This window comes from Merops nubicus, unplaced genomic scaffold (assembly GCF_000691845.1).
Source record: "Merops nubicus isolate BGI_N331 unplaced genomic scaffold, ASM69184v1 scaffold35266, whole genome shotgun sequence".
NCBI classification, from domain to species: Eukaryota; Metazoa; Chordata; class Aves; order Coraciiformes; family Meropidae; genus Merops; species Merops nubicus.
In genome coordinates, this window is record NW_008613552.1 from 4,416 (window position 1) to 20,572 (window position 16,157).

General features: G+C 36.1%; 1 protein-coding gene across 1 annotated transcript; it reads right to left on the minus strand.

The window, feature by feature from the left end:
- Positions 1 to 9,032: 9,032 nt before the first annotated feature.
- On the minus strand, positions 9,033 to 12,467 carry LOC103774532 (ankyrin repeat and sterile alpha motif domain-containing protein 1B-like; the record flags this gene model as incomplete). Its single annotated transcript, XM_008941943.1, has 2 exons — positions 9,033 to 9,295; positions 12,357 to 12,467. Coding segments are annotated over 2 exons (374 nt in total), but the record flags the coding sequence as incomplete, so codon positions are not given.
- Positions 12,468 to 16,157: the final 3,690 nt, after the last annotated feature.

A 16,157-nucleotide genomic window follows, 5' to 3' on the forward strand; every position in this document is an offset into this window, starting at 1 on the left:
ATAGTCAGGGAATTTGCCACACATACATAATTGGATAGACTGTCTAAATATTCCAGAAAATCATTCTACTGGAAAAAGGGTAGGTACTTTTAAATGCAGATTAAATGAAGTGGTGGCTTGGTCAGCACCTTCCCCTAGTTATACTTTACTCCATGCAGTTTAAATCATACTAATTGTTGTAATGTTTTGCAGCTTTATATTCTTAAATAAGTGCTGACTTATTTAAGAATAGACGGGATAGGTCTGTGCAGCATGCTGCAGGACTATCTCTCAACATTTCCATGAGAAATCACAGCAGCAGGAAGCTGCAGGCTAATTTAGCTGCCTGTGAACCATACCACTGGGCAAATCATTCTGTGTAGACTTCCATGCGGCTGCTGTTGGGATCCCTCCAACATCAAAATTTTTACAACACTGTACTGAAGCATGCCACAACCTATAGACGCAAAACTCAACCTATTTCAGTAACTATAGAACACAGATTAGGAAAGGATACATTTAAAATGTCTGAAATTCCCTTGGCTAGGTAAACTGCCTAACAGAAGGGACAAAAATTTGCATGAACTTATGTTTCCCTCTGCTTCTTTGTAATAACCAGTTCATATTTAAAGAGAATTTAGAAATCATTTTGTAAAGTAGCTTATAGCAAGTGTACCACTCTATATTGACCAAGTGCATGCTTGGTACTTGATGTCACATTATGAACGTCTAATGAAAAAACTAACAGCAACAACACTTCCTTGGAGTGGGAAATAACCACTGTGTGCATTAGTAACTGGGACTAACATATGGGTTTTAACCGTGTGGCAGCTTTTAAAAACAACTTTTAACATTATATAATCTTATCTTCAGAGAGTGGGTAGACCTTTGCAACAAGGGAATACTAAAAAGTAAGGTTTACATTTCCTGAGAGAGATGGCCTTCATCTTTCTACCCACAACAGAAATAAGAGTCAGCATACACTTGCAAAATAAGAGATTCATAACTGAACTAGGTGTAAGAGTTAAAGAGCAACTTAATACATAAACCTTTCAATGTCAACATTTGGCAATGCATAAATTATATATCGCTATTATAAACGGGAAATTAAGTGAAGCAATAACAGTCCAAATATTGCCTCCTGGTACAATTATTTTCCTTTTTTTTTAAATACACTAAAAATACCTGCAAAATGCAGTGAAGTCTGTATTATCAAACTCAATAAATGTGACTATATTAAATAATTTAAAATTTATCTGCTTGTCTCCCTGGAGTCCCAAATAATCAGGCCCGATTGTATTACTATTCCCTAATTAATAAGTAATGAAAATGGTTCTTCAATGTGTTTTTAATGTATTTTCATTAGTCAGCCATTGTATATACTTCTGGCTTGCTTTTCATTATTGACATGTGGAATTTTGCCTCACACTCTCAATAATGCCTATATGCAAGTGTGTAATATAGTTAAATGCTATCATGTTTGATCCAAGATCCTAATCATTTTACTCTAGCATATTTGGTCACTCTTAGCCATTACAATATTTCAGCCCAGTCATTAATTATTTAAATGTTATTTAAATGTTATTTAAATTTAAATGTTATGTTAGTTAAAAAAAAAATAAAGCACTAGAAAAACCAACAAAACCAAAATAAAAAAAAACACAACCTGATTATTGAATAATGTTACTGAATTGTTTACCTCAGTATTCTTCAGATTCTAGTGATTATTTTATAAAATAAATAGAACTTGTATGATTTTTATCAAAAAGAATTGTTCTTTGCTTTAGAGAAAAAAAGGAATCAGAAAACCGACTTCTAAAGGGCCAGGCATAAGTTTCATTCACCTCTAATATATTCATTCTTAGCTGTCTTCTTTCAAAAACCACACAACTCTATGCTTTCAAATATCCTTTAAGACATAAAGCAAACACGATCATAGTTTTATTGCCTTTGTATACTCTGATCTTCTTAATATTCTGACATGAGAGTAAAAAGTGAATCTCCTCTTCGAATATGTACCATTGCTATTTTCAACACTGTTCAAATAAGATGGTATTAATAGAGAGTGAAAATTGGAAAAAATAGTTAATGTACCTAAGTATGAACGTCCCTTTCTGGATAACAGAAATAAGCAGAAATTGACATTCATATGCATGTGATGAAATCCATATCTTTTTCTGGAGACTACACAGAACCTTTCTTCATATTTAAGTTTAAATTACTGTTGCCAGCCTTTCTTTTCTATTATATAACATTAAATTTAATCAGGTACATTGCTGCCACTCCTGTGAAATTCCTCAAAAAAAAAAAAAAAAGGGGAGGGGGGAGCACCTTATAACTTAAGTTTCTCAGTATTTATTCCAGGTAATTAAGTAAAATCCTTTAACAAATGTTCTGCTGTTAAGAGTGCAAAAGCACTTTCTGGTACTACATCTTCAATCTAAACTCATGTCACATATCCAAAGACATGAAGATACTGCATCTGCACTCGCAAATCAATAACGTTGTTTATGTATTATGCTTCTGAACAGAATAGCATAATTGTAAAAGCAAACATTGCAAGCAACCAGCTACTACACAAGATTAAAGGGACTGATCTGAAGAAAATACTTCAGTTTGGAGCTTCAGTTTTATTAAGTGTATATTATATATTTTTATTAGTCTAAAATCATTTTTAGATCAAATTCTCAGGGTTTCTCAAAAATAACAAAAATAGTTACTGTTAGCGTGTGTAAAGAAAAACCTTCAAATTCATTCTTAAGTAAGGACTGGAATAAACTTTCGAACACAGAATAAGACAGCTTCTTTTGAGACTCAAATTTAAGAAAAAATTCATTAAGATAAAATATCAGGTTCATGAAAGGAAAAGATTGAGGTGTACTGTATCCAATATGTATATCTTCTAAATATATATAATCAGCTATGCTTCCACATGTCTGTGTAAGTTCTTAATACCCTGTTTTTTTGTTTGGCAATCACAGGCTGTCCAGAGCAAATAAAAATAAGTGTTATCCACAGGAATGTTTTCCTTACATGGATAAAAAGGTCATACTTATCTTTTCTGTTTTGGTGGTGGGGTTTGTTGCAGTGTTTTTTGTTTCTTTCTTTTAATGAAGAAATACACTGAGCAAATATATTGCAATAAATACTGTGCATTTCTGGTTTTAATTTGGCACTTAGAATAATTTGTTCTCATATTAATATATGCACAGGGATATCAAACCTGAGAAGAAACATGTAATGATGTTAGTTAACACTCCGAGGACAGAGGAATCTAAATTAAAACAATTTACTTACAGGAGTTCAGGAAGATTCCTCACAATGTACACTGAAACTCTTCTGCTTATTCTCCCGCCACAATTTTTTTCTGGATCCCTGCTTTGTAAGTTATCTTTGCTTTTTACTTGCTCTTGAATTCATACAGATTGTTTGAATACACACTTGATGTGTAGCCTCTGTGTTACAAAACACCCCTAAATTTAATCTTGTTATTTTAGTCTGTAGTTTAAGTATATGCCATGATGTTCAATAAATTTCCCTCTAAGAATTAAATGTTTGTTTTTAAGCAGTTTGTACTATCAACCATGTTAAAACCACAGAATTTTAATGCGGCAATGAAAGAAAAGTTGGCAAACTCTTACATAAGATGGCTGCTTTTGTTCTTGAAATCACTGAGCCAGACTGCCATCTATTGGAAAATAAACATTTTTTTAAAGTATATTTGTTTTAAAACTGAAACTACTGTAAATTGTTGTCAAAAGCTGATTTTGGTAGCAATGATACTTAAGAGAGTTTAGTGTTTTAAAAGGAAACATATAAGTTAGCTTAACTGTGAGACAAGCAAGGATTTTTCTACATCTTTTTGCACCTTGTTTTCTGGAACATTGTTTGAAGCACAGATCCTTTCCTGACTTGCTGAACAATCAAATCCCAGTTATCTGGAGTGAAAGTTTTATATTTAGCAAACAGAAAAAGCCTGTAAAACCTCAGGTTTGAAAAATACAAAGTATAAAGCTTTCCCAGAGCACCTGTACAACAGCAATCAGGGTTTTCCATGTCTTTACACACACGACCAAATGTCATATGTATGTCACAATGACTAAAATATAGGGGGAAAAAAGGCAGATAGGAACTGGGAATAAAAAAAAAAAAATAAAAAAAAATCTATGAATCCATCACCAGTCCCACAGAGTGTACAAGCCCTTCAGCACAATGGGCAATTCCACCTAAAATGATGCCTAGATTTATAAATGCCTTTTTGGAGCTCTCTGAAGTAGCACAATAACCCACAGTTCCAATTGCAAAATTACGTTTAATCTGTCCTTTCTTTCGTGGAGACAATGAACAGGGTGTTGTCTGCTACCTCTACATGCTACATGTTTTAATAACAGGTGAAGATAGACTAGGGCACATGGAATTACTACTTCACAGGACAGCACATCAGAAGTACATTGAAACAGAGTTGCAAAATCAAACACTGAAATGATAAAGTTTCCAGTGTAGCTTTAAATTGACTTTCTTCAGTTTATTCTTTATAACACACTCTTCAAATAAAAGGTAACATTCAGTTATTCTCATCTGGCTTTCTGTTATTCAACAAACAAGCATTCACAGTTTTCACCCTCTTCATTAACTGCTCTCCTCATTCAGGAAACAAAGAAAGTCTGATTTTCCAGAATCCCAAAATTTTCCATCAGCTTCTGGAATGGAAGTGTCCTATGGGTACATTTTTACTTCTTTCCAGATCTGATCCTATTCACATCTACACCGTGTTGTCTGTTCTTATTCTCATTACTTTTACTTATTGCTCCATCATAACACCCCCACCCCCCAAGATGTTCATGCTTTCCAGTCCTCAAGATCCTGACCTTCACTTTTCCTATTTATCTCTTCCATGTCCTGAGGAAACTTAAAAGTCAACTTCAATGTCAACTTAAAAGTCAACTTCAACTAATAATATGGAATTAAGGTGACTTAACCCAAAATTTTCATCCAGAAAGCTCTTTTTTTTCCCCCCCCCAGTTTCACCTAACCTCAGAGTTGTGCAAATGCTGCTTCCTATTCAAGATGCTGTAAGCACATAAACTCTTGGGTTTTTAATGCCTTATGTCATACATCACACACTGGGTCAACAGAAATATTAAGTAATAAAATGTATAGTGTTTTCAATGCAAGATTTGAAGAAAAGAAGGAAGTTCCTTAGTCCAAACATACCAGAATGACTTGCTATGTGGCTGGATGACTAACTGTCCAATAACCAGGCAAATGGAAGAAACTCTGTCCTTGATCTAAGAGAGTTCCAACACACAACTTCTTCAAAAGAAAATGTAGTATTCTATGAGTGTATCATTGAACAACAAACAATGTAAGACATCGGAGGCCGGAAGCGAACAGAAACGGCTAGTGAATAGGGAGTCCGAAGTCCTGCTCTCAGGATTGCACTAGTATCTCTCCAGTGACTGCAAAATCCAAAAAATACTGGAGCAGATCAACAGGCTGATGCTCAGTCCTTTTATTTGAGAGTCTATAAAAGTGATGTTAAAACCCATCCTTATGTCATAGAGGGAACTGAACTCCACTCTTCCACTTTCCAGATGAAGCCTTTTACTGTCAAGTCACCACATTTAAAAGCAAGCATCCCCACTACCCTTACACAAAATAAAAACAGTTAGCCACCCTAATCTTTAAAATAAAGAGGCTGGCACTTAGATTCAGGAAAGAATTCCAGGCTGTAGACAGATAGATGCTCATTTTTGCAGTCCTGAATCAATCTAAACATTATTTAGCCAGCGCAGTGCCACAGGTGCTGAAGGACACTCAGCTTCCGGATGCTTTCTCTTTCACATGCCCATGTTTCCCTGGGATATGGCTCCTGGTGCTCCTTGCTCCAACTTATTAAGATTTTGACCAGCAAGCTACCATTCCAAACAGGAATTTCCCAGTCTTGGTCTCCTATTTCTCCGAACAACAGCATAACGCACGCACACACACAAAAGAAAAAAAAAAAGCATATGTCTCCTAGCACCCAGTTCCTTTGCAGAATCTCCCCAAGGGTTGTGAAATGTCATGACTTGGGTTTTGGAACCCATTTAGATGACTTGACTACAGGAGAAGTTGAAAGGCCAGCACAAGTCATTGTCTCTGGAACCAACATTTGTCCAAGAAATAGCACCATCTGACACATTACCAACAGGGACTCGACTTCTATACCTCTTCAGAGCCAACACTGGCGCAGTCAGCACTGAAAGTTAGGGAGAAAACTGCTGATTTGAACCTGAAGTAACTGCTTGCTTGCAGAGTCATGCCAGGTGCAGTTCTCAGCCTTGTACTAGAGCTGGTAACAAAGAAAGACAACACTCAATCCTGAAGGCAGACAGAAACGGAAAGAAAGAAACGGAAAGAAAGAAACGGAAAGAAAGAAACGGAAAGAAAGAAACGGAAAGAAAGAAACGGAAAGAAAGAAACGGAAAGAAAGAAACGGAAAGAAAGAAACGGAAAGAAAGAAACGGAAAGAAAGAAACGTCATGCTCCAGTGTTACCACACTCCTGTGCTGCCCCAGCTTCCACAGATTCTTGCCAAGTGCAGCAGCAATGAATGCGAGTTTAATGAATGCAGGTAACAAAGAAGACCCCACTTACCCTACTGAGATTTTTACAGAAGCTTCCCAGGGAGGAAGCTGGCATGGCCAGTAGATCCAGAGGCGATTCTGCCCCTCTACTCAGGTCTGCTGAGACCTCACCTGGAGTACTATGTCCATCTCTGAACTCCTCAGCACAGCAAAGGCATAGACTTGTTAGAAAGGGTCCAGAGGAGGGCCACAAAACTGTTCAGAGGGCTAGAGCACCTCTCCTATGAGGACAAGCTGAGCAAGCTGGCGTTGTTCAGCCTGGAGAAGAGAAGGCTCCAGGGAGACCTTATGGTGGCCTTCTAGTACCCAAAGGGGGCCTACAGGAAGGATGGGGAAGGATTGTTTACAAGGGCATGTAGTGACAGGACAAGGGACAATGGTCTAACTTGAGCAGGGTAGATTTAGATTAGACAGTAGGAGGAAGTTCTTTACTATGAGGGTTGTGGAACACTGAACAGGCCACCCAGAGAGATCACAGAGGCCTCACCTCTGGGGCATTGAAGACATTGAAGGTTGGGCTTGATTGGGCTCTAAGCAACCTGATCTAGTTGTGGATGTCCCTGCTCACTGTAGAGTGGATGTACTAGATGGCCTTATGAGGTCCCTTCCAATTCTAAGCATTCTAAGCATTCTATCAGAAAACTGAAGTCAAAAAACTTGTAAGAATCTTTTTCCTCTTTAATACATATTCAAGGAACCTATTTCTGATGCTCCATATATATACATGTATATGTCTCTGCTACTCTCTTTCACTATCTCTGTGTTATTATACATAAATATTAAGTTTCTTCAGTCATCACCCTACTGTCACACTTGTTTCACCACTTGCTTGCTGGTCCTGCCTTCAGAGTGGTTCGGCAGTGTTCACTTCTGCTAAACATCTCTCTTCATTTTAGTGCTTCTTCCTGTTTACTCTTCGATGGTTCCTTATAAGCACCTGTAGGTTTTCATATCACCTCTGCACCATACATAGTCTGCACACTAAGGGAAGGCAGCACTTCCCCTAAACTAAAAGGCAGAATGTTAAAACTGGGCTCAACTTATCCTTTTTTTATTTTTTTTTCTTTTTATGCAAGTCATCCAGGTAGCAACAGAACAGATTGAGTGACATTAACATACTTTAAAAAATGAAATGGAAGTTTTAGATCAAATAGGAAAATCCCACATCACAACAAGGACTTCTCTCCATATAGACCTGTATAGTTGGGTTTACACTAGGGGAAAGTGTGCTCTGCCCTCTGACTTCATGTTGGGAGTGTGTACCCGTCATCCTGATTCTAGTCTTCTTCGGACAAAAAGCTGAGTGCACTAGAAGAAGAGAGCCACAAAATGCACTGAAGAATCCCCATTTTTGAGGATTAGTTCTCACATCTAGATCAATATACAAATAGATGAAATCCTAAAAGAAAAAAAAAAAATGTATTGCCTAATTTACTTTTGTATTTTTCTGCTGCACATAAATTACTGTTTTTTTTGTGTGAATACTTCCTATTCACAGTGTATTTCATTTAGGTCTCTAAAAAGTTCAGTCTCAGTAGGCAGAATTATGTGGAATACATTTTCTATAAAACAGCAGCTGAACAGATTTAAATATCAGTTAGCACCTAAATACAGAGACACATTAGAAAGATGCATAAAAATGCCTAAATGGGATGAGCACCTCCTTCAGACTGACTTCAGTATGGGTTATGTATCTAATCTTTCAAACATCTAGAAGGGCTTTACAAAACTATCTACTGCATTTTAGGGCAGATAACCATCTTTGTAAATCTCATTCTGTCTACATGTACTGTAACAAACCCATTATAATATAAAAGTCCTTAATTTGCCACGGCTTTCCCCACATAATGTTTCTTGACTTATGAACAAAATTATTTCAAATTTAGCACTTAGCATTTTCGCTTTGTTCTGTGTTTTATTGCTTGGGCAATCCCATTTGCTTTAATTATTGAGGAAAAGAAGTCAAAAAAAAAAAACAAAGCCTTTTTAGAGTATAAAGAAAAAAATGAATCCTAGTACACTTTATTCACAGGATTAGTAGTAATGAAGTAATATTTTCAACTGTAGCTGGAAATCACTCAAGTATCACAACCATAACAATTTTCAGTCTTAGAGACTCTCAGTCTTTAATACCATTAGGCTATAAAGTAATAAAATGTATCAGAGTCACAACTGAGGATGGGGGGCAATTCTGATCAGATTCTGCAACCATTTCTAAAACAAAAAAAAGTTTCCTTCCTTGCACTTCCTATGCTCAAAAGAACAACTAGCCTGAACTTTTGGTCATACTAGTGGTGCCATAAAAAGTCATTCTGAGGTGCAGTAAGCAATATCTTTGTAAAGCAATGCAAACATTAAATTCTTAATCTCTAAGGACTACAAGTTGTATTTTTTTTCTATTATAAAGTTAAACTTGTACTATTCTCACTCTTGTACTATTTCTTTCTTGAATGTGCCATAAATAAAGCAGATATAACTGAATATATTGTCTTTGTATCCCATCTTACTTACTACATTAAGCTTGGTTTGGCTTCCACCGGTCATAAGTTCTTCCTCTGATACTTTACTAAAATTGTCCAGAAAATGGTCTGATATTGTATGAGACAGATCTTCAAAAGAATACTCCTTTTCTTGGCACAATTTGATTTCATCTAAGAGCTTTGATAATTCTCCAGTCACAGCTTCACCTTTGAAAACAGACACGTCATTAGTCAATAATTAGAATACCAGGGGTAATTTATGCCTAAAAAGGAAATGAAAATTCTTTAAATTTTATTGAATATTTACTATATTCCATGCCTTAGCATCTGAACAGTGATCTTCATGCACAATTTTCCCCTCAGAAATAACAGCATCTCACTTCAGAATGGGAATTCTTGTAGGTAATTTACAGACTTTTACATTCCCCTATACTTTGCATTTAATTAGGGTGAATTAAAATATGTACTAAAATATGTCTTTTTCTGTGTTCTAATCCTGGAAATTGGCTAGAAATAGCAACTACCCAAGAACATAAAATTAATTCAGAAACTGAAAGTTTCTACAAATGTGCAAACTCAATGTCCTGTACTGTGCGTCAGGTCCATGCTTACTCCTGTGATCAGTTAATACACTACACAGGTTCCACAAAATCTAAGTAGTGTGGAACTGGGTTTCTGAGATTTTTAAATAATAAATATATAAATAAATTCATAAACAATTCTCACTCACTTTCACTGGTGGAAAGATATACTGGACAAAACCCACAAGCTTAAAACATTGCCCTCTACAGCCATCTACTAGAAACCTATGTTTAGTGCATTCTTCATTGTTTCATGTTTTCTCCTTAATTTATCAGATATGTGCAGTTAAGAAATTTGATAGAACGATAACACAATGGGCTTTACATGCCTATACTAGCTGAAGGCCACTATTGAAAATAGTGGTAGTAATAAGTATCAGAATCACACAGAGTGCTAACAGCCCACTGGCAGCAGCAGGGCTTCCAGAGAGTAAAAAGTTACTTTTTATGAACAATTGCATTAGATTCTGATAATCTATTGTGTATGTGTCACACAGCTACCTTCATTAACAGCAAGGAAAATATGAGTGAAATCCAATTTTTTTCAGGGGCATAGGTTTGCAAGAGTCATATTGTTGGAAACTACAGTCCTTAGACTTAATAAAATACAGAGATAATGCCATTTTACTCCATCTTTGGGAATAAAATGCTGACAAAGAACAATGGAGTAAACATATCATGCTCAGCATACATACAACACATATATGTACATTCCTGTAACTAAATGAGCCCAGGACAAAGTAGTATCAGCTTCTTCTAGACTTTTTTTTTTTTTAATTTATTTTTTCTTCATAGTCACTGTTTGTTATCCCAGACAAACTCATATATTCTAAAATATTTTTTTTTTAATTATGCCAGTTATGACTGAGATTTTCAGAACCAAAACCAGATGTTGTTAATTAAAAGCTTATAATTGCCTTTTCATATCTAAATAACAAGTCTTGCACTCAAAAAACTCTAGTCAATGGTAAATTTGCACAAAATCTGTGAATTAGGAGATAATCAAGTTTATTTATATTCTGTTTTTTAATTGTAAAATTGCAATTATTCTAGATTAATATAATAAATAAAAATTGGAAGTAGAATACCTAAACATTAAGCACTATTATACAATCACGATACAGTGCCCTAAAAATAAACAGGACTACCATTTCCTTCAAAATTATGTTTATGTCCCAAATCCCACGTTCTCCATATACAGCCTGCAATATTTCCTACTGGGCAAGAATCAGGTCCGTGTGACAAAACTGGAACTGAAAGGTGCTGACTGACTTGAATAAGTGCACACAAACTGGCTGGCTATTTGCTGCCAGAACAAACACATAGAAGATAAATTTTACCTATTTCTTTCAGTGCGGGTTTAAGGCCCCTTTCCTCTAACTCACTACTTATTTTCACGAAAATCACAGAAAGGTAATTGATACTGCTATCCCTCTTTCAAATCTGGCATAAACTATTTGAAATTAGATTCCACAAAATGGCAGAAAAAAGGATGGAAAGCACAATCAAATACAATTTAATTCCTTTAGAATTGGATTACATAATAAACAAGCAAAAGCCAGTGAGCATATTTTATGGTATTTATACTTCAAAAGTCGAAACAAGGAATGTGAGATCATGACCTTATCATTAAGAAGTAAATCATATTTTAAAAATATTTGCTACCTAATTTCAGGACAGACATTTCTGTTGCATAAGGTAACTGACTTAATGGTTCTACTAATCTCAAAGGACCTATTTTTCTTCATATACCATATGTCTGTTAAGTGCCCCAATGGGAAACATGAATGAAACTAGAGCATTTGTTTACTCTCACCATGAAGATCATAATGTGGAATGGAGGAGTAAGCTTAGTTTTCTCATGAATGAAAATTTCTTCTGTAGAACTTTTTTTTTTTTAAAAAAAAAAATACTAAAATGCAAAACAAACAGAAAAAAACAAACCACAAAACCAAAACCCAATACCCATCCCCTCAAAAGCAAAGAAGAGAAGCTTAGTTATTTGCCAGCAGTCAATTAGATTTGTTTTGGATGATTACAGAAGGTCAGGTTTGTTTCTAAAGGAGAATGATTTTCCTGGAACAGCAGGACAACACCAAGCTCAGGAGATGCCCTATTTAAGTGGCCGTGGTGTGGAAAGCGTGAAACAGAATATAAGATGACAGCACACGCACACGACAGTGATTGTCACAGTGTATAAAAGATACATCAGGAGATTAATGGAAGAGCAGTAGACAAATTTGGATGCCTCTTTCAAAGCCCATGTAACACAACTGGAAGAGGCACTCACTGGAAAAGATAAAGTAAATTCAATCTTTAACTTGAATGTGAACAATGCCTGCAGAGTATTTTGACATATCTAATATCCTTGTGTTTCACTTGATTATGAGATGTGCAAGGTCAGATAAATTAAAAGTTTAAGATCAAATAAGGTAATTAACTGTAATCCATCAGTGACTTTCATCATCAGTCCTTTCTGAGAATAGAGTTCTTTGCTTTCCTATAAGGCATGGATTACACTGTATGCAGTCAAGATTGGTACTTCCCAGTGGAAAAAAGCTCCAATCAATAACTGTTTTAACCTCTCCTTTTCATTTTGTATGTTCGTTTGAATGTGTTAGAAATAAATTTTAATATTAAAGAGAAGTTCAGTACAGCTTCTGTATTCACAGAGTACATGTATTTACTTTTAGCCTTTGGAGACGGAGGAACTTCCGGGGACAAAATGCAAGACTGATGTTCTGCACGTTCCAGCAGGCGTTCCTCTGGAATACTTGCGTTTCCTGTTTCCATGTATTCTGCAATTTAAAGATATACATACACTTACACTCCTGAATTAAGGGGGTTTACTCCAAAGTATACTCGCTACTTCATTTTTCATTAAAGTCTTTCCAATACTTCATATTACAACCTTGTAAATATTCATAAACACTGCTGCAAGGCAATAATTTATTAAAAGTATTATAAAAAACTATAATGGCCAGGTCCTTAATCTGCTGAAATTATTACAGGAATCTCATTGTAAGAGTAACAATTTGTGACTATTCTTGTGTTTTCCCTGTCTCCTTGAAATACCTATATAACTGTTTCATCATATTATTACTGGTGAAAGAGTCTCTTGTTCTAAATTCATGAAGTTTAGTCAAGATATTTGGGATGTTCACAATAAGTAGATACAGAGAAAATACACGAGAAAAAAAATGCAATCTCAAACATACAGTTAAAACTAGAAGCCTAGAAAGCAGTGTTGTAAATTTTTTTTGCTTCTCCTCCTTAAAACTTCCCTTGTCCCACTTTCATGACGATGTTTATAACACCAGAAAAATCTGAAATAACAAAATGTGCTAAGCTTCCATTTTATAACTATTATTTTTGTGTAAGTATATACATTATTTTCATGTGCTTTTGAACACAAGCTAGCTCAATGGAATCTTAATGAATGTTAATGTAGGACAAATACTAAATAATAAATTTGAAATTAATTTATGCAATAGCGATTTATTTTTTTTTTCCAGTGGAGCAACTGGTCGTCAGTTCAGGCAGTTATTTTGCATCTGCATTTTCTTCATTTTATGAAGTTGCTTAAACGAGTTCTTTTTGATATCAGATGGTAACCACAACAGTACTTATTGCAACACACACAAAAACAAACTTCTTTTATCAATATCACACTGAAAGACTGAAGAGTTTCTGGGAAGTGAAATCTACCCAATTTAATTTCTATGGTGTACAACGCACTTGTTTAGCTTGCTGTTATTCCTGATTAAATAACAAATCCCCAAACCCAAATGCAATCTGTGATAAAATAGACATCTGAGAAAATGAAACTGGAAATGGCAGAGAACTGCATGGAATCTCAGAATGCTTTGCAGGTTGTTGAGTGTCTTTAAAAGAATGTATGATTTCAAAATGTCATATATTATGTTCGGCAGCTGGCAATGGTCTCCTGGATAATCAGTCATATTTTTTCGTATGAAAATAGGCACTTTATTTGTGTAGCACTGAAAGCTAAGAAGCAAAGATGAGCTGTAAGAGACCATGACAAAACCAGCAGCATGATAAAATGCTCTGGAATGTTTTCCAGCTCTGTCAGCAACACTATTTGTCAAGTTAATGTGTAAGATGGCGGAGAAATAAAAAGCAAGCCAGACCCAAAGAAAAATAAAAGGAAAAAAGGAATTCCTGTCTGAAAATATTTGCTTGGTAATTGTGGAGCTGTCCAAAAGCAAATCTAAAATTAAGTTCTACCAGGTAGGACTGTTCAAATGATTGGATCAATACAGATATTATTAGGAAAGGATATGCAGGGGAGATTGCAAAGGACTTTAACTTTGCTGCCTAATATTCATTTAAGACTGTGGTTTTAAAATAATACTCTATTTTTATTCCTTGTCAGGCCTCACTTTCAGACCAATGCACTTACCTGCTAAAAGCTAGTTCTGAGGAAGGAATTCCAAGTTCAACAAAAGTTTCATAAATACTGACTTTAAAAACTGCATAGTCCCTTCCAGAAAACTTTTACAAGAGACTCAGCTTAAGGTATGGTGTAGAGGTTTAGAATGGGCCAGCAAGGTGCCACCGTTCTAAGAGTGTAACCCTTAAAACTTTGGACAACTGTGGAACTTCTAACTTAGTTTTATACTACTGAAAAATCTCTCTGATATATACAAGACAATAAAGACGTGGACGAAGTTGTGAAAGGCTTATTGTCTAGGTAAATGTATACTTGCATGTAATATTATTAAAGAAACAAACACAAAAGCATTGAATTTTCCTTCTGTGAACTGAAACATCAGAGTACAGTTCCACAAGGATTAATACTAAGAATCTCAGAAACTTTCCCACTCAATCTGTAAGGCCATGTGCACATAGCCACATATAATAGTCACATAGAAATAGTCACATAGCAGTGAAAATAGGAGCAGTCAGGAACGTGAACCCAACAAAGTAACAAGCACCAGAGAGTTCAAACAGCTCAAACTCCACCCTTCCCAGCTTTTGTAATACCTGTTGAGCCAAAGCAAGCAGAAGGGAAAGCATTAACACCTAAGCAAGGAAACACAGCCCAGCAGCCAGAGCCAGGAAGGTCAGCCATGAAGAGAACACAGCCCAGCTCAGCTGGAGCTGCTGTTGAACTTCCAGGGGCAGTAAGATTTCAGACTCTAGAGCACAGCTTGTTTTCACTTCAGTTCCTCTAGGTCCTAATTCATCAGTGAAATAAGAGAGTCAAGATTTTTGCTTTATTTAGAAACCTTGGCTTTTAGAGTAATGGCTACATTTGCCTCAGAGAACTTTTAACTTTTGCTTATAATAGAAAAAAAAATACCAAACAACTTTGGGTTGTCTGGTTTTGGGTGGGTTTTTTTGTTCATTTTGTTTTTTCTAAATGAAGTATGATCTCCTTTCCCTTTTGTTTTTATGCCCTACTTCAGCCATGCCATGAGGTGGATTTGCATAGAGCTCCTCCCTTGGGTGACTTTCCCTAAAGAGACCAAAAGGGTTTTTAAACTCTAAAAAAAGCCAAATTTGAATAGAATAAAAATAGGAACACTCACCTTTTCAAACAGAAGACTCTCCAAGTAACTAGATCAGAGGAATAAAAGTGGTTTAGAAACCACTCTCCTCCATGGCTGACATCCCTGCAGTGGGATCCTTACTCCTCCTTCACTGCGTCCTCCTGAAGGGCAGCAATCTTCAGAACACTCTCTGCCCTCCCCAGAGCTCTCCCAAAACCTGGCTGAACATCCTGCAGCTCCACTGAGTCCTGCCCTAGCCTGTGAACTCTCTAAAAGCTCCTCCCAAACCAGCTCACTTGCTCCTCTGGGAACGAGGCCACCTGAGGCTTCATGACCTAATTCCTCTTTACAGCAGCATCAGCAGTAGTAGTAGTTACCAGTCAGTTTTCTGTAAGTGCGTGCTACTGACAGGTGTGCTAAGGTGACAGAATTGAGCTGAGATAGAGGCTGACTTCAGTCCCCTAGATTTCAGAGGACAATTCTGAATGACTCAAATTTGGCTTAATCCCAGAGAAACCTAAAGTAAGTAGATGTTTAAGTTGCAGGCACATAAGGAGATTTTTATGCATGCATTCAGGAAAGATAAGCAAGCACTCAAGTACTGTTACAGTCCTGAGATAGGTAAAGGCACAGCTAAACTTACAGTGCCCAAAACAACAGCAGTTTAATGCATAAACATAGATAATATTCTACAGCTTTTGCACAGTAGCCTATAAAAGGAATGGAGAAGTCCCCAGAAATAAAACAAAGAGGAATTGAAATCCCAGTTCTTTTCATCCCACACAGTTGTAATTAAGTCCTTGACTGGAAACCTATTCCATCCTACCAGTGAAGCTGGCCTCCTATACTAAACGGAATGAAAGATCTACTTGTCCACAGAAAGAGAGTGAGAATACACAAAAGAAATCAAGTGGTAATGACATCAAGGCTATTTAAGCAAAAGAGATGCCACGGTTTGGGGTCAGGGCAGCC